The sequence below is a fragment of the Eschrichtius robustus genome, chromosome 21 (assembly GCF_028021215.1).
Source record: "Eschrichtius robustus isolate mEscRob2 chromosome 21, mEscRob2.pri, whole genome shotgun sequence".
NCBI lineage: Eukaryota > Metazoa > Chordata > Mammalia > Artiodactyla > Eschrichtiidae > Eschrichtius > Eschrichtius robustus.
The window spans coordinates 14,262,122-14,281,418 of record NC_090844.1 but is presented as its reverse complement, the minus strand read 5'-3'; the positions used below and the strand labels follow the sequence as shown (position 1 = coordinate 14,281,418).

General features: G+C 38.4%; 1 protein-coding gene across 10 annotated transcripts in view; it reads left to right on the top strand.

Annotated features, from left to right (window-relative positions):
* The window catches only part of SORBS2 (sorbin and SH3 domain containing 2), a 203,712-nt gene extending 190,974 nt beyond the window's left edge, over positions 1 to 12,738 (top strand). For 3 of the 10 annotated variants that reach the window (XM_068531974.1, XM_068531977.1, XM_068531975.1), the window contains 3 exons: positions 5,071 to 5,120; positions 8,823 to 8,929; positions 10,643 to 12,738. In XM_068531974.1, the coding sequence (XP_068388075.1) occupies positions 5,071 to 5,120; positions 8,823 to 8,929; positions 10,643 to 10,704 (219 nt within the window). In that variant the 3' untranslated portion in view covers positions 10,705 to 12,738. The remainder of the gene's footprint in view (positions 1 to 5,070; positions 5,121 to 8,822; positions 8,930 to 10,642) is intronic. The other 7 variants (XM_068531981.1, XM_068531979.1, XM_068531982.1 and 4 more) reach the window with 4 other exon arrangements.
* The last annotated feature ends 6,559 nt before the right edge of the window (positions 12,739 to 19,297 follow it).

The following is a 19,297-nucleotide window of genomic DNA, read 5'->3' as shown; positions in this document are numbered from 1 at the left end:
TCCCAGTCTCTTGACAGCTCTGATGGAACTTAAAGGTCAGATTATTTTCCCTTTGACTACTTAGTTCTATGGCATCGACAGCCCTTGAAAATGAATGGGTTCTAACTGGTACCATCAATTCTGAGGACGGCAGCCGAGGAGTTTGAGAATTTTCATCTATGCCTGAATCGGTCCTTTCCCATTTCTATTTTGATGGACCTGGTTTAATCTTACATGCTCCATTACATGATTATGGTTCTGCAAGCTTTTAAGGACTTGATGACAGATTTCCTTTTCCGTTTTTAAGAAATGTAGATACTTCTCTGTATTTAGGCCATTTTTGTGCTTTTTGCTTTGCCTAATAAGACCTGATTTTGTTTCTGAGGCAGAGATTTGTGTTGCCATAGAGAATGAGGAATGTTGATTGGGAGAGATTCTCACAGAAAGGCTTTCCAGAGCCAAAAAAAGAAAAAAAGAAAGCTTTTTCCAAAATTAATATGGCCCATCCATAAATTCCCATGGGTCAATGAGATGGTATGCTTTGGGTCACCATAAGTTTTTTTGTCAGATTTTTACATTATGTACTTATATGTTCTATTATATGTGTTTGTGTGGAACACAAATATTCTATATTCTTTAGATTTAGGCAAAGTTGTGTTTTCACAAATTAAAAAATAATTTAAATATTTAAAATAATTGTATAATGTAAGAAAGAAAAATACACCTAGAAACATAAACATGGTACTGTTTGTTATTAAGAGAATTTCATCTAATTCTGGTTGGCAAGTACCACACCTAACATTTTCTGGGAAAAAAAAAAAAATAAGAACTCTAGAACTGCTTAGAGCCCTTTCAAAGATTTTCCCACATTAGTATTTAAAGTAATGGTCAATCCTTACCTAAGAATTACCTAAAACTAGATGTAGCTAATCCTCCGGATGCCTCTGCAGAAGCACAGATAAGAAGATAGGTTTAGGACAGACTGTGCCTTACTATCTGAGCTAGAAAAGTATATATTTTACTGATACCTAAGGTTCTAGGATATTTCAAACCAACTTTCTTATGAGCAGTGGCTTGTGATTGGTTCTGGCTTTGAAAATTAGCATGTGTTTAAAACCTGTCTCATTTGTATCTGCTTTTGACAACACTAAAAAATAGCTACACTAAAAGAGAAAAAAAAAGATTGTTACATTGCCAAGGAAAAAGCTAAATATTTAGGATTCTTATAAAAGCAGCATGTTTCATTGGGTTTTCTAATTTTCATTGGGCTCTTAAGACTCATTAAGGAAATGTAAATATGACATAATTCTCGCTTAAAATTTCCAGCACAGTGACTGTCATCTGTTAACTTCAAAACCATCTTTTTAAACTCACAGCTCATATGAGCTTCTTGAATGTCACTGATGTATCTTCTATATTTATCACAAAACCGCTAAGAAGCTATGAGTAATAGAAATGCCTGAGCAGATAGTGAAAATACAAATGAACACAGACCAAAAATACTGGTGGCTAAAGACTGATCCTTTCTCAAGAATTTAAAACGTGGAATAAGAAGAACATGGTCAGAAAAACAGATGACTATCTATTCCACATCGCTCTGTGGTCTTTAAAATATCCTTTCAAAATGAATCCAGGCTGAAGGAACTTGGTGAGAGCTGTCCAAAGGCAAAACAGCTTTTAACATGTTGCTGCCAATACTCACCAGTAGGTGGCAAAAGAGTGCAGATACCTCACAGGTCTTTGCCCCAAGGTTTGTGCCCAGTTATAAGGAGGGGGAAAGGCAAAAGACGACCTTCTACAACAATTTGTTTGGGTATCCATACAGAACAGAAACACTTGCCTAAAGGAAAAAAATTAAGGTGTTGATTTTAATAAGCCTGCACTATCTATTCCATCATAGTAAGCTTTTATGCAATAAAGAGTGAGAGTCAGAATTATAATTCTGTTCCTTCTTCTTGCCTATTTGTGATATTAAGAAATCATCTTTGGGTTTTGGTTTACCGATCTGAAAAATGACGTTTAATTATTGTTTTAAAATTAATTGTTTTTACATGACTGAGACACTTGGGAATTAACCAATGCCAGTTGTCATAGCTCTCTGACAACTGAAGGAGTATCAGAGGAAATATATCTGTGGAAACGTGGATTCCTTTATGGATTCCCTGAGGGGGAAAAGATCTAAACCATCAACTTGTCCACCTCGATTTTAGAGATAAGGAAGCTGAGGTGCATATCCAAGGTGATATAGTTAGTCATCGCCAACACTGGAAAGACACAAACATGCCCTCATAAGTATCTGTGCTGCTTATTCCTCTATTGACCAAAGACTTTTTTTTAATATAAATTTATTTATTTTTGGCTGTGTTGGGTCTTCGTTGCTGCGCGCGGGCTTTCTCTAGTTGCGGCGAGCGGGGGCTACTCTTCCTTGCAGTGCGTGGGCTTCTCATTGCGGTGGCTTCTCTTGTTGCAGAGCACAGGCTCTAGGCGCGTAGGCTTCAGTAGTTGTGGAACGTGGGCTCAGTAGTTGTGGCACGTGGGCTCAGTAGTTGTGGCTCACGGGCTCTAGAGCGCAGGCTCAGTAGTTGTGGCACACGGGCTTAGTTGCTCCACGGCATGTGGGATCTTCCCGGACCAGGGATCGAACCCGTGTCCCCTGCATTGGCAGGTGGATTCTTAACCACTGCGCCACAAGGGAATTCCCAAAAGACTTTTAAAATAAATTATTTCAGTTCCTGTAACTGGTCATCTTTCCTCAAAACTGGCTCCTAGTTATCCATATTCACATAGAGATGATTCCTATCAAAAGTAACCTCAGAAAAGTTCTAAAAGTCACCATTATAATAGACACACAACTTCTCTGCTAATAAAAGCTGTGATAAATCCTGGCCTCAGTATGTGAACAGTATAGAAAACCAGTGATTCAGAAAAAAAAAAAAAGTGGGGTGGATCCTTTTAAAGGATATGAAGGAAGTATTGAAAAAGATTAGTAAAAACGAGGATGTTACTGGCTGACACACCCAGGAACACAAGTTCTTAAGACATAGAGGCCTGTAGAATTAAGGGAGCCACATACTTTTGGCAATAGCCCAATTTTCATAATTGCCACAGAGATGGTTCATTTAAATGATTTATGAGATGGGTTGAATTAAAGGAATTAAACCAGTGGAACTGTAATCACAATAAAGGAAAGGTGCTATACAGGTTTTATAAGTAGATTGTTTTATGTTAATGAACAGTCTAATCCTTAAAGGTGCATTCACATTTTAACATAAGGGAGCAATGAAATTAGACCAGCCAGTTTTACCAAGCACTTGATGCCATGATATCAAAGTGAAACTTCTACTCAACTCAAAAATATTAGAATGGCTTAAATATGTGGAAATAGGCATGCCATTTTTAGAGCACAATGAAATATATTTTACAAAACATTTTCTCTTAAGACAAGAACAAATAATATTTCCTTATTTATAACTTTGTTATGCACTGTAAACTGCACTATGATTGTTTTTGTGAGAGAACAGTTGCTATCTTGGTGTGTGATTCAAAACATGGCATTTTAGATTTTTTTTAATTGCATTTTTAAATATAGTGTTTTTGAGCAACTAACACCAGCATTTTCAATATCGTGCGGCTTCAATGCATAATCTTTGGCCCGAAATTTTACTCCTGGAAATGTGTCCTAAGAGATAGTTCAAAACAAGAAAATAGCTCTTTGTATAAAAATGCATATAGTACCGTTATTTATGATAGTGAAAAAGGCGAGATCAATCTGAATTTCAAAAACAAAAGAGAGAGAGAAATGGTTAAGACAACCAAAAAAGATACAGACAAATATATGAGGGAATAATATTCTGCAGTGATTTAAAATGAAAAAGAAGACTGAGAAAAGGAGACTGGAAATAATTACAAAATATTAATAGCAATTAATTAACGGAGTCCCCCTCCATTCTTGGACCAATGGGGTTTCTATGGACAGTCTGCAGGGGGAATTCCCAGCCTCTCAGTAATCCATTCCTAACTCCGGGATCCAGGAATTAGCCCTGAGGTCTAAAGACATGGATCTAAAAACTAATGCAGTCATCAATAAAGAATCACTTACAATTGCCATGCAATTTGCCATGCAAACTCTGGTTTATCTCATTTTACCATGCAGCCATCATTTAGAAGAGAATGCTTTTGAAGTGTGTTATGAATGAACTGAAATTCTTTTTTTCCCCCTTAAAAGGTAACGTTTAGGTAGTCGGTATAAACTACATTGAGTTTACATATTCAAGAAACGTGTGAACTTTCATTCATTGCAATATTTATGTGGATATATGGGATGCAAAGGCTTGTCATTTCCAATATTATAAGTATCTATTACAGATACTGGTCTTGATGCTTAGTTTAAAAAGAAAGGAAACTCTTTTGAGAGTTCAGTGCACTGGGAATTTCTACCAATATTTCTCTTCTAAGGTAAAATGTTACATGTTACCTGGATATTGTTTGTTACATGCTATTTCAAACTCTGTTTTCTCTTTTTAAAAATGCATGTGTTTCCACCACACTGAGAACAGAGAGTGTAACTTCAAATGTAGCATGGCATGTCTGCCTCTTGACATGTTTATCTGTACTGTATGTGAAAATGTTGTCTGTGAAGGAAAAGTATATTAGAATGAATGTGGATACTTTGCTGTTAGACTAAATGTGGTTTATTCTTTGCTTGTTTGAGAAACGCTGAAGAATAAGGTTGTATGAAGGTGTCCAGACTTCCCAGTCTAGTGATTTGGTGTCTATGTTCTTGCCATGTTCCTGGCCTTTGAAAAATCAATGGGACTAAACCCTGACTCTTCCATAAAGCTTGAGCAGACAAGATTGCAGATATGTTCAAAAGATTTGAACCTTGGTTATTTCGATTTAATTTAAAGCACCTTTCAAAATATTTTAATTATTAATCCAGCAGAAACCCTTTATTTGGTTTTTTTTTCTTCCTCTTGGTTTTTTACAACAGGAAATATTAAATGTCAAGAAAAGTGCCATGCCATTATCCAAATTATCTTTTAATTAGTACCAGTTTAAGCATTGATTACATTGAAAATCATTTCATTTCAGCCACAGCGTCCTGTGTTTACTCATGAAAACATTCAAGGTGGGGGGGAACCGTAAGTATTCTTCTTATCTTCTAAATTCGAGACTAACCTTGACCCACAAAATGGACCACTGGTGTACCATAAGCGAGGATGGTACAACTTTGCAAGTGAAAGAGATCAGAGTAACTAACATGAGATGACATCTCCCAGATTAAGAGAAATTGCAATAGTCTCCATCTTTCACAACAGAGAACAGAAGCTAATTTAAAAAAAAAAAAATCCGTGATTTTGCGGAGAAGACTTTGATTTATGCACTAAGAAAAAAACCTTCCAATGCTGCAGTGATTCCTAAGATTCATGAATCTGTCTCCCGCTCTGTTCTACTCACCATGTAGATTCCAGTAACTACAGCCTTAAAGATACCCTGAAAACGTTCTAACATTGTTTTTACACATATTTGAAGAGCAGGAGAACGTCAAAGTAGACCTACAGTGATAAGTTAGTAGCATAATTCCAAAGTTCCATTCTTCTGGAAATGGCAGTATTAAAACATGCACTGTCATTCAGTTACGGGATGTTTACTACCCAGAGGACCAGGAAAATGCCTTTTCACACTTTCTTTCAAATTCCCTCTCCTTTCTAAGTCAAGTCAATCTGAAGGTGTCACACATTGTCTTTTAGATTCTCTTTCTGCTCCATTTTGCCCATGAGAGATATTCAGAGGTTATCCACTTCCTGTTGGCTGTTGCCTATTCTGAGTGAGGAGCTAGACCCTGGGAAGGAGCATTTACAGGACTAAACCACGTCAGGCTGACCTGAGCACACACAGGGTGCCTCCTGCCCACTGCCCAAGCTCCGCTCCCCCGGAGCAGAGCAAACCAGGGGGGCCTGGTGTGTGGCCTGTGACCTCCTCACTCCTCACAGACCTGGTGCTTAGCTAAAAGCATGCTCCTCGGAAACCATCTCTAACCTGAAACTGGCTCTCACCGAGTACAGCCAGAAAGGTTTTATTTGTTAAGGAAAAGACTATGAAAAAATAGGTTGGAGGTACAAATAATTTAAAATTTCATTTAATTGGAAAAATGTTAAATATAACTTGTAATTCTAAAGGTTTGTTTTGTTTCCTTATTTACACAAATGATGAAGGGATCACATCACAAAAAATAAATCCCAAGGCTGCTTAGGTTTACTGCATTATCAACCCATTATATCAGCAGCTTTTAATGAATTTATGAACTAAGATGTAGGTGATGTCACACTGTTTCATGTCACGAAGTTGATGCTTCCTCGAGTTTATGAGCTCACAGGTAGAAGAAGGCACATTTTCAGTGTTCTGCTTTGGACATTATAAAACATTCTTTATTAAATTTCTATTTGATCACAATGCCAATTATATGGGTATCACTTAATCTCTTTCATTTAAGAAATAGGTTTTGAGTGAAAATAGGAACATAATGTTATAATGTCACTGCAATTCAGAAGTATGGTAAAATATGTTATAGAAGAAGTTGCAAGTTATAGAGAGAGCTTCAAGTTTGGTTGAGCATTTCCTATTTAAAAGACAAATTTCTTTTTGAGGCATCCTGACCCCACCACCATCATTCATCTCACCAACACATCTTTCAAAACAGCATTTTTTATTGTAATTCGACTGCATTTCCTGTCGTGCAACACTGATTCTGAAAGCCAGCAGAGGCAGGAGGATTTCCGGAAGGTTTGTTTATGTTTCCATGAAACTTCCAAATTTTTTTTTTTTTTTTTGGTGGTCTAATTAAACCAGAATGGTAAGTAAACTGATAAGCACAGTGGCTTTCATCATATCAAAGTGAAGTAGGAGTTCGTGCCAATTTTGTTTGTTTTTTTTTAATCTCTTGGGACCTTGAGATTCTTCAAGCAGCTGGGGTTTGTGGCCTTAAATAGGCCTGTCTCTGTAAGTGGCTGGAGATGTGCCTGGGTGAAGGCTGAAGCCTGAAAAGCTCGGAGAATCAGTGTTTCCCAAAGTGAGAGATGCAATGTATATCCATAGAATTAACAGCCCAGGAATGCCTTTCTCCCTCAAATGTGAGATTGTAAAAGGAACTATGGTGAAATTAACTTTCCCCAGGGATAGACAAGAGATACCATTCCTTCACCTGAGCATCCTCAAATCAAACAGCAGAATAATTTGCTCCAACCAGGGTTGGCCCATGCAAACATCCAAATTAAGGAATGTCCGTATTCAAGACCTTCCTGTCTGTTGCGCCACGGCTCTGGGATTCAGGCTACCTTTCTATGTCCTTCCCCACAATCAGAATCCTTTTTCCATAGAAGACCTCAAAAGCTCAAGTGGTTAAAAAGGTTTACTAGGAGGACAAAATATTAACAGGGGAAGAAATCTCTAATGTTGGAATTTCAGGCTTTGCTCTCAGGCCAGGGAAGATAATGTTTTCTAGGAGAGGCTGTTAGGCACCACATCTTATCAGCTCTTTCTCCAATACACCCTCCCCCAATCCAACTTTATCCAGACCCCCCAATGCGAAAAAGTTCAAGGACAGGGAGAGAAGCCAATGCAGCCGAGGCCCCAGTTTATCACATGATGTTTGAGTTCAGATGACATGATAGAATAGTTTTGTTCTACCAAAGTAAGATTTTCTGACTGAATGAAGTAATCAGAATAAATCATTCTTGTTCCTGAGCAGTATCCAATATTATCAACCTTTTAAAGTTGGCTTGAAAAAATTCAAAGTGCCCTGAAATGTGGTTCTTATTTTCTTACATTGGCAGAATTACATTAACTGTTATGAAGAACGGCAGAAACAAATTCACTAACTTTTTAAAAAAATCCCCCTCACATACTGGTAATATTTTAGTGGTAATATGAAGTTTTCATGTTAACTGCATATCAAATGCTTCCTGACCCCGAGCTGCTAGAATTTGTGTCTTTCCAAAATGCCAGTCCATATGAATATGCATGCTATTTTATTACCAAAAATTCAATGTCTGAGTTTGCTACTGATCAATGTCAGCAAAATATGTGTTCTCAAAGAATTCAGACAGAGAAAGTGACAGCATTCTATCAGTAATTCTTTTTTATATGATTATTTTGAGAGTTTCTACATTAAACACAATTTCTCTGAGACCCATTTAAAAAGGAACATATGTCCCTAACCTACTGTTTGAGATCACCACTTACACTGATTCAAACTATGAAACTAAACTGCTTTAAAGAATTCCTCCTGATAAAAAAAACAAAAAAAAAAACCACACACTTCTCTGTTATAGTAATTCCCATACAGTGATTTAGAAGTTGTATCTGAGACATTTTATGCATCTCAATTTAGAATCTTTTGAAAATTCCACTTGCAAGCTGCAATTACTTGCTTCTGATTATGGCTAATTAAAACCGTAATTCCTTCTTGTTTTTATATAGCTGAATAATGCACATATCACTTCTTTTATATTCTGTACTATCATTTAATGTCCGAATGATAGCTATCTATGACTGGACAATTGAAATGCAGGTCCAATTTATAAATGTTTTAATCCAACTATGGATAGCAGAATCTTCCATAAATTTTCCTCATTATGAGTTTTGAAATGCTATTAGAGTGGTCTAATTCCCCTGAAAGCCTAACTACTTCTACTTACTTTACATGCTTACCAAAGACTTATACTACCTAATTAATATGTTAATAAGAATAGAAATGTTAAAAGTAAAATAAGTATTATACTCTCTTCTATAGTTTCGCAGAGGCATAAAGATTTTGTTTAACACATCCATTTGTCCTGTTTAAGGTTTCAGGCTCTGTATAACTATACTCCTAGGAATGAAGATGAGCTGGAGCTCAGAGAAAGTGATGTCATCGATGTGATGGAAAAATGTGATGATGGATGGTTTGTGGGTATGTGTACATTTCCTTTCAGACACATTTGGCCATTTTGTAATTTGCTTATGTTTGCTCCCTTGCACGGTTGGATGTGATAGTCAAGCTTTCTTTGATTTAATAATGCCTTTGATCTTTCACACATCCATATGCACTATGTAATCCCAAGGCAATTGCATTTTTAATATAGTTTAGTATTTACTGCTTCAGGTATACGTGATTTTCTGCTGGTTTTATTTCCAGTTCAACTGAGAGAAGAAAATTTCTTTAAATAGCACCAACCAGGAAAGACTGAGATCTAAGAACAAAAACAACGAAACTGCTCCCTAGATGCAAAATACAAATACTCTGTTGAGTGGTAAATGTTAGTCGTCAGCGGTGAGGATCTAATCTGAGAAAACAAGATGAAATGAACAACTCACCCATGACTAGGTCTGCTGTAGGTGCCCTAAAACACCAGTGATTCACCTTAGCTTTAATGTGTGGTCCAAGTAGAAGTTCCATTCTTACCACTTAAAAAACAATCCCATTCTTACCGTCTTAAAAGAAAACTAGAGGTTTTCTGAGAAAAATTTTGTAGACAAGAGTATCATATACTAAGTCACAGAGGAAAGAGGTAAAGAGGAAACAGAGGCATAGGAGGATGGAGGAGACAAAAGATGAGGGAATAAGGGCTTTCTGTAGACAGGCCAACAGTGGGGAAATATAAGAGCAAAGGCCACATTAGCGGCCACAAGCCTCTGCCTCTGTTTATATTAATCCCCCATTCAGAAGACGGTAAAATGGCTTACCTACACAGGGGTAAAGAAAATCAGTCATCAAACCAGGACAGTAAGTTCCAGAGGGTAAATGCAAAAGGGAAGTGTAGAGACCCTGTTCGCTCTACGTGAGCTGGAAATCCTAAGGAAGAATTTCGTCTAAGCGCTAGCTTTTCCAAACAGTTTCAAAGAAATCATGTTATTCGAATCCAAAGGCGATCATAATGATGGCCGTTTATGCATTTGGTTTTACTCCTCATATTAGAAACATGCCCAGTGATACAACCCCCGCCCACTCGTAGTGGTCTATCTGTTTTTTCTTCAGTGACTTGGTAGATAGTTCAAATTTTCTATATTTTATTAAGGACCCTGGCAGCGCTATTTGTAAATGAATGCTGTGGCGTTCAGCATGATCTTCCATGAGATAATAAAACTGGATGGTGATGGCATCCCCAATAAAGCCTTCACGTTACACTGTGCTGAGGAGCTGTGACAGACCTCCTGCTCACAGAACCAAGCCTTGCTGTGGTGCTTTTCCAGCCTGCCTTACCCCGTGGCCAGCCGTATCCTAATTGAGAAGACTGTGTTTGAAAACGTCACTTCCCAGATGCGTTTCCGATTCCGCTCCTCACTCCTGTCTGACAGCCTCGGCGAGGGAGCCTCATCAGACTTGAGTATCATCGTACTTAAAAGCCCACCTCCTCAGCAAGGCTGTCTCTCCCCTCAGACCGAGAGGCTGAGCTTGTCTGTTCAGCCCGGTGTGATGGAAGCACAGCATTTAAGCTCAAGGGGCAACAGAGGCATCAGGCAATACAGATAAAACTGCTTACTTTGTCTTCCTATCTCTTCAAGTGAGTTTTCTCTCTTTTCCAAACCCTGAGGGCTTGCTCTCTTCGTGAGTTTTCAAGCCCACATATATGAACTGACATTTCATGGCTGTTACCCCTCTTTCATTTATCACTTCTATTTTCAGGAACCTCAAGAAGAACCAAGTTCTTTGGTACTTTTCCCGGGAACTATGTCAAGAGGCTGTGAATCACTCTCTCCATTATCTATGCTGCATTTCAGCACCACATCTGCATGACCTTGCCTGAAAGATCTCCACAGGCCTCCTGCTGTTATGCCTTCTGGTTTCCAGTAGAAGTCACCCACCATCACCATCTCCATCTGCCACCAAACCACCAGCAATGGAACTGCTGCTGCAGTGGGGAGACTGGAGGATTTGCTTCCGTGTGAAAGCGCATATTCCTGCCGTCCGCTCTAAACTTTGAAAAGTCAATGTGCGGCATCAGAAAGAAAATCATTATATTTAATAAGGGTTGAGTAGTTGAGGCAAAAAAGTAAGTGTCTCAAGGAGGCTCTCTTGTCCACTTTGAAAGATGTTCTCCCCTCAGGCAACCAGAAGATTGTTTATTACTACTTGCTGGGGTTTGCATTTTCACCTTCTTAGCTTGGCAGTATATTTTCCTTTCACGAGTTTGCCTAGTGTCCTGGTTTACACGATATGACAACTGTACTTCAGCTATTGTTTGCCTGCACTTATATGTTGTAATATGCACAGTGATTACAAAATCTAAAGCGAGAGTAGGAAAGTTAATTCGAATGAGTGTGATTTTGTTGAATTGAACGTGAGTTTCAAATAGGAGTCTTCTCCTGTAGGATTTTTTTTTTTTTTTGTACTTTTTAGAAGTGCAAACAATAAGTGAATAAGAGCCTTTGGTAATAATCAGGAGAATACAAGAGGTTTAGCTAGATTACAGAAAACTATTGTGTTGTAAAATTGCATTGCTATTTTATATTAAAATGTAATAATCAGCATCATGAACAATGAGCTCTTAGTGTTTTATTTATCTGATAAAAGTTAAATAAAAGCAGTGTTAGTGAGAGGTGCAAAGAATCATTCTAACATAGACACTTGAAAGCATCTGTAAGCAATATTCATAGGTAAGATTTCACTGTGTGTACACATACACATTTGAGATTGTATGAGAGCAGACAATCCATAAGATATGTACATTTTATGGAAATGTAAAAGAATCTCACATATTATTTTATAGAAATAGAGTACTTCAGAAGCATCACAAGTATTAAGGCTGGTTTTAGTAAGGATTATGATCAGTACAATTATTTTTACTATGATAATTATTTTTCTTCTCTGGAACTCAGAATCCTGGCTACATTTGAGGACAGGAATATGTTGAGCCTGATTTTCCTAGTGTGTGTAAAATATTTCCTCAGAATACATGAGGCACTTTTTAGAGGCAATGTTAAATCATTCAGGTTAAATTTTCTGCCCTGAAGTAGAAACCTTGAAGATGATATTGGGACCTGAAAGATTTAATGTGGTTAACAGTGCCTGAATTACACATACCCCGAGAACTAGCTTTGTATTTCTTATGACTTTGCATAAGAACTATTCATATTTGGATCTTGAGCACCTTATAGACAAAACTTTTTATGGCATTTCTTCTGTGAACAGTGGTTGATCTTTTCACAATGCATGTAGACTCTAGAATTTTGTACATATGTTTGCTCATTTTTTGTATGGACTATTTAGTTGTTGAGAAAACAGGGGAATTTCCTAATTTGGTCTTTATCCTTCCTTTAAACTAAGCTAAAACACTTTCAACAGATTACCCTTTACATCTCCCACAAATCATCATTATGCCTTGACAGTGCAATTCTGTAAGACAGCACTTCTGCAAAAGTTTATGAACATAAAACATCTTAGCAGCCAAACTGAAATGTATATAAATACCGATTAGAGAGGAATTCCATTAGAAAGAAGGTAAAGAAACATCTTTGAGTAGCCTTGATTACTACCTTGATTACTGTCAAGTTCTCAGCCAGCTTTATATTTTAAAGGCTTTGGGTTTGAAATTAGGTCAACTGCATGCAGCTTTGCTGATAAATGAATAATTACCTTTGATGCCATTTATGAGAAAAAATTCAATATCTGTTGCCTGTCATATTTAAGAAAAATTAATGTTTCTATTCTCTGTATCTGATTTTAAAAGGAAAAATATTCATACCTAGCTTTTAGGTAACTGACTTTGAATTCTTACAAGCAAAGGTCATTGTGTTTTTCTTGAATAGACATCTAATAAATTTTGCTTGGAAGCATACTTCAGTTTTTCTTCTTGACATTTATCCTTACATGAATTGTGTATTTTATCCCAATCTGTTAGATAAACCTCAGAGGAAATGCATTTGCTCTGTGTTCTCTTGACACACAAATGGAGAAAAGATGCATTTGCATCAGCTCAGAGAAGAAATATGTTTTAAAACCATGACCAAAGCTCATTTGCTAAATACTCCTTGGCTAAACATTGCTCTTCAGCTAAAACAACACATTTTAAAATATTTCTGCCTCAAAAATAGCTATTTTTCTAAGAAGAAGTTAATTACAAGAAGTTGTAAGCACTTTCCAAATTCACCTTTCTTCAGTTGCCCTAAAAAGCTTTACCACCATTGGCATGGCAGACTCTGTTAATACTCACAAGCTCTCAATGAATCTCAAACTATGTATTGCCATTGGGTGTCATTCCTTTATCTCACATAGATACTAAGTAACTAGCTCTTCTAGTTGGATCCTTTCTAATAAAGCGTAGTCCTTCCTGCTCTATGTGCTTCAGCCCTATTCCATATCTATCACTCACGTATTCAGAAACACGTACGTTCCTCTGTTGGCAATTCAGTTATCAACAATGTCTTATCATGTTGCTTCATCCTAATACCCACCCTGATCCCCTCTGTTCCACTGGATAGTTTCCACTGTGTATTAGCTTTCCACAAAAACATGTTCCCTTTGTAGGAAGAACATGACCCATATTATTCTTTCGGCCCTGTCTTCATGAGAACATTTATGGGTAATTTAACTAGGTGAATCTGAATCTGATCAAATGAAGGATGCTGTTGGTGTACTCAGAGGTTGCTTGTCATTACCCTCTTCAAGAGAATCTGTTGCCAAGTGTTCGGCACGCTAAAAATATAAATCTGGGATTTTAAGACCACATGCATCAAAATCTGGATTCCCTTGTCCCACCTGAGAATTTATCATCTGCTTCTCTGTAGAGTCTGCTGAGATGCAACAGAAACTTTGTCAAAGCCCCGAGCTCCAGAATCCCTAAACAGCTTTTCATTTTGCCTAGACTTCTGTCACAGCCAACCAGGCACCGCTGCAGGGTCCAGAACAGCTACAGCCACAGTTCGACCCTCCTGCTGTGCTTCCTCACTGTGAATGCCAGGATTCTGGGTAGAATGCATTTATTTTTGCTGCAAAAGTTGATGCTTAGTGACCTGTTTTACTTGATTTTATGTCAATGCACGATCACCAATACACACCAAAAATTCCTTAGTGCATCTCATTTGTGCCACTGATGGCCACCTTGGTAGGTGGAGTAGGATGCATCGTTGTGAATCCAATACAACGACCCCGTAAAGCACCGTCTCTGCTCACCAGCCTCAATCTGCTGTGGACTCACATCTGTCCACTAACTGGCCAGCCAGGTCAGCGGAAGGGCAGCAGGAAGGGACCCTCATTATTTTATGTGCCAAATTTTAATCCCCCCTTTAGAGGGAGTACTACAAACGGGCATGTCCATTTCTTATTTGACAGGAAGCAGAAAGAACCTGTTTGAGTAACTATTTCCATGATGGTCCACTGCTTGATCTCTGTGCGTAGGTGGTCACTTTGTGTGGCCTGATCATTTCTTCCCACTGTTTTCCAGATTGCAGCCACAAATTAATCAAATAGGATAAGCACTTGGTCAGCGTCTAAAAGCCTGTGTATTTAAAGGTTGAATTATTTCATCTTCCTTTCCAGATTGTAGCCCTCCAATAGTTGTTTGTGTAGCAATTATGATTTCAAATTATTTACTCATCGTGGATGATTGGTTTAGAGCACAAGCAGAGACTGGCATTAGCGGTAAACGGACTACACCAGGAACTGGCAAACTACAGCCTGCGGACCAAATTCAGCCCGCTGCCTGCTTTTACTTGGTCTGCAAGTTAAGAATGGTTTGTACAGATGAACATGGGCAATAAATTTGACGATAACTTTGAGCCCCAATTAAGTGAAATGCTGTCTCCCCAGAAAAAGAATCCCTTTCTTTTCACTGGTCGGTCTATATTAGAAAAACTTTATCCTATTATTATTATATTTTGAATTTCATCAATTAAAAATGGGTGGAAAGTAGTTTTCTCTCTGTAATGTAAGTATGTACGTAATATCCTCAATCTTGCCTCCTGGCCCACAAAACCTAAAACACTTGCTATATGTCCCTTTATAGAAAAAAAAACCTGTGAACCCCTGGTCTATTCCAATTGTCAGCAACAAACCTAGAAAGTGACTAGAGGGAAAGGAACACTGAATGTCTGCTATGTCTGTCTGCTATATGTGTTATTTACGAGTATTCCATGTCTTTATCCTCACAACAAATCTAAGAGGAAATCTGCTCTGTGCCCATTTTATAGATGAGGAAGCTGAGGGTCTAAGACGTTAATACAAACTATGTGATGGAAATTGGATTCAAAACCTGGTATCTATCTACCAAGCTTGTACTCTTTCTTCTAAGCCAGCCAAGCCCGGTGCTAAACACTTTTGATCAGATTGTGCACTCCGAGTCAAACAACTACATCCATCCACCTCCCTCCCTCTCCACCACTTCCCTCTCGCAAATTCTGCCATCATGAATGGCCAGGCACTTGCAACATTATCGAGCTATGCACAAGATGATGAGAAACAGGTGTATGCCTTGCCCAGCACAACAGTGTTTCCCTGAGGAAAGCTAATTTGGGTTTCTAAAAGTACACGGTAACCAGTGAGGATATAATTTCAATTATTGACATGTCTCAGCTGAGCAGGAGCCTGCCCATGAGCTGTGATTCATGAAGATCCTAGAGGCTGTTGCCTATGAGTCACATTGACAGCTGGTGGTGCTTTGGGAAATGCTTGCTATTGTGGAGCCATTTGGAGACAGGCAAGGCCAACATGATCTAAGAACATGGTGTGCTTACTGGACCTCTTTTCAGTATACAAATCCCCAGGACACACTAGCCATTCTCTGCTGGATGATGCGCTAAGTGACTGAGAGCTTTAGCTCACTGCTAAATTCAGCCCCTCCGTAGCTCAGGAAAGTTCCATCTGAGCTCATGCACATACATATATCTTGACCCAAAAAACTTTCAGTACAAGACAGAAATCTGCCTAGTGAATCTTCACCTGTTCCTTTGGGGTTTCTTGTTTCACCCTTTTCCCTAAAATATAACGGGTGACTCAGTTGTCCTGGTGTCTTCCAAAAATAAGTGCCATTCCAAACAAAACTCTTGTTACCATTAACAACACACGTGGATGAGTGTCAAATCTTGCACTGATCATACAGAAAGCTTGAGAATGACTTTGTAAAGCATTTTTGTCTTTTTTAATTACACCAGCAACAGACGTATATTGTAAGAAAAATTAGAAAATATAAATGAGCAAAAAGAAAAAACATGTAATCACTAAGAGTCTCATTTAGGGTAAAGATTACCATTTGGAACATACACCTCCAGAGTGTTTTCTGCACATGTGTATTAGTGTGGTGTGTGTGTGTGTGTGTGTGTGTGTGTGTTTAGTATGTGAACAAAAGTAGAATCATACTGAACATATTATATTACAACCTACATTTAACATTGAACAGGACTCTGAAATAAAGTGAATAAATCATGTTTCAAGTCATTTCAACATTACCAAGGTTTATAAAAATAGTGAGAAAAAGCCAAAGTCAATCTCCAGGATTCATGAAAATGCAATTAATATAAAGCCAAGAGGCAAGAACTACAGAATTACCACTAGGCTAGAAAATCTGTTGCAATCTGAGGAATTGGTAGAGGAAGGAAAGAAAAGATAAAGAGAGAGAAGAAAATAGTATTTATTATCTCCTTGCCATAAGCCATCACATGCATTAGGCATTTTTATAGCTAAGGGGTAGCTAAAGGAAGAGAGATATTAAAATGAGAAATGTATAAACTGCAGAGCAGTTGGATACAGCATCCAAAGCATCCTGGGAGTTAGCTAAGTGTACAAGTGTTGAATCAAAACTGAGAGAACAGATAATAATTTATTTTGAAAGTAGATACATTCCAGAAAAGTTAGATCTAAAATATTTTCATAATGTATAACACAGTGTTTCTCACCCAGGGTGATTTTGTCCCTCTCTTTGGGGACATAAGGCAATGTAGGGAGACATTTTTGGTTGTCACAAATGTAGGTGCTCTTGGCATCTAGTGCATAAAGGCCAGGGATGCCAGGAGTAAGACTGTCGGTGAGGTTGGACAAGGTACCAACTAAACAAGTGCTTACAGGTAAACATTAAACTGTGGAAAATCTCCTTGAGCAAAATGGGGCCTCTGTGAAAGCATCTAAGCCTGATACTGAAGCCCATCCAGGGCAGAGAGGCTGATCTCTCCTATGGTGGAGTCAAGGGCTGGGCATGCGAGGGTAGATTAAGTTCAGAAATCGGTCACCTGATCAGAGGTCCCATGGATGGTAAGGAGAGACTTCACCTCTTTCCCAAAGACACACAGACGGTAGGGAACTTATGACAAGACTAGCCTGAGCTCTGAGTGAGAAGTTGACAGTGCCACCTCCTTAGGCTTCCCTTGAGGCATCCAACTGTGCCCCTCTAATTATTCACACCATCTACAATATGAGAGTCACACCTACGTTCCTGGTGAATAAAAGGGTGGGAATATTCTCATCTCTAGTCAACATTTTTAGTAATAGTGACTGTGTTTAAATACAAAACGAGGAGCTTAGTCCTTGTTATGGGCTGAATTGTATCTCCCCAAATTCATGTGGAAGTCCTAACCCCCAGTACCTTAGAATGTGACTATGTTTGGAGATGGGGCTTTAAAGAGGTAATTAAGTTAAAATAAGATCATTGGATGGGCTCTAATCCAATATGACTGGTGTCCTCACATGAAGAGGAGATTAGGACACAGATAAGCACAGAGAGAAGACCATGTAAAGACTCAGGGAGAAGATGGCCATCTACAAGCCACGGAGAGAGGCCTTCAGAAGAAACCAACCCTGCTGACACCTTGATCTAGGACTTCTGGCCTCCAGACACTGTGAGAAAACAAATTTCTTTAAGTCACTCATTCTGTGGTATGCTGTTATGGCAGCCCTAGGAAAACAGTACAGTCCTTCTCTTGGGGTCACTCCTTCTCTGCTCCCCAGTTGTTGATGGGTGATAAATACAGAAAAAATATCTTGCCCCAGAGGGTGACAACACGGAAATTCCCCATCCTCCCACCCCCATCCTCAATTTGAAATTTGCATATAAAAACAAGATATAACAGAGGATAACTGTTAAATAGTTCAGCTTATGCCTTCACAGAGAAGAGAACCCTCTCCCCTACACATACCCCCCCCCCCACACACACACGCACACACTCATGCACATAAAGAGACACCCCAATAAAAAATAACCAGTGGTATATTCAGTAATGCAGAAAAAAATTCTAGTTCCCGACGGGTAAAATTTTACCAAGATCTTCTTACTCGCTGTTAATTACACACAAACTTGCACAGACTAGGAAACTCACCATCAGGCCATCCTACAGCAGAGGCTCTGAGTCTACAGGAGTATCCTTCATAGGGAGATGAGTCCTTATCTCTGATCTTAACTGTCTCCATTGCCTTTTACATGACTGCACATTAATCAGAGACCAGTCAGTACCTCCAGTGAGTTCAGTAATAAAATACTTTACGGAGTCATTAAACAACATTTTGCTGAACCTTTAGAAGATAAGACTAGGTATTGACGCACCATCTCCTTCTGACAAATTGGCTGAACTCATCTGAGTGGCTGAAGCTCTCTGTATGGGGTCTATTGAGAAGATATTCAAAGACTTTTAGGTCTCCATAGGCTCCAGGGATTTCTGGATTATTCTCTTGTTAACCTTTCAAAACCCTGGGTTCCCAAGTTTTGCAAAGGCTGCTTCCGTGATGGCTACGCCCTCAATGAGAAGCACAGAACATTTCTAAATTATAATTGTATAACGTGGAAAGGGTGAGCTGAGGAGACAAAAAAGAGAAAGGACACAGATACCGATGTCTCTTCAGATGATGCCTCGGGCTCTCAGGCTCCTTTGAGATTTCTAGTTGGCACCTAATTCCACAAGACCAGACTATTTGATCTACTTTGTTTCACCGTATGTTCTCAATGATCTTCTTCAAGAAGTAATCTCCAATACACACTCAAGAGACCCTTCAAAGGAAGTGTCAGCAGACTACTAGTTGTCTTCCCACAAGGGACAGAAGATAGTATTGAAACACTCAATCAACTCTGTTTGCCAGTGAGTAAATATCTATTTACCTATCTATCTATAAATATCTATCTATCTATAGATATTTAGATATATATAGAGAGAGAGAGAGAAAGAGAGAGATATGCACTACGATACATATGGACAGTTAAAATACAAAAAGGTAGAAAATGAAAGCTAATGGTATCAGAAGTTGCTGACTGGATACTCATGAAATATCAATGTTTTTCCTAAGGGTGTAAGTATTGATAAGGTCATGGTGAGGTATAGGCTCAAGAATTTATAGATAATACTTATCCTGGAAAAATTCCCTTGG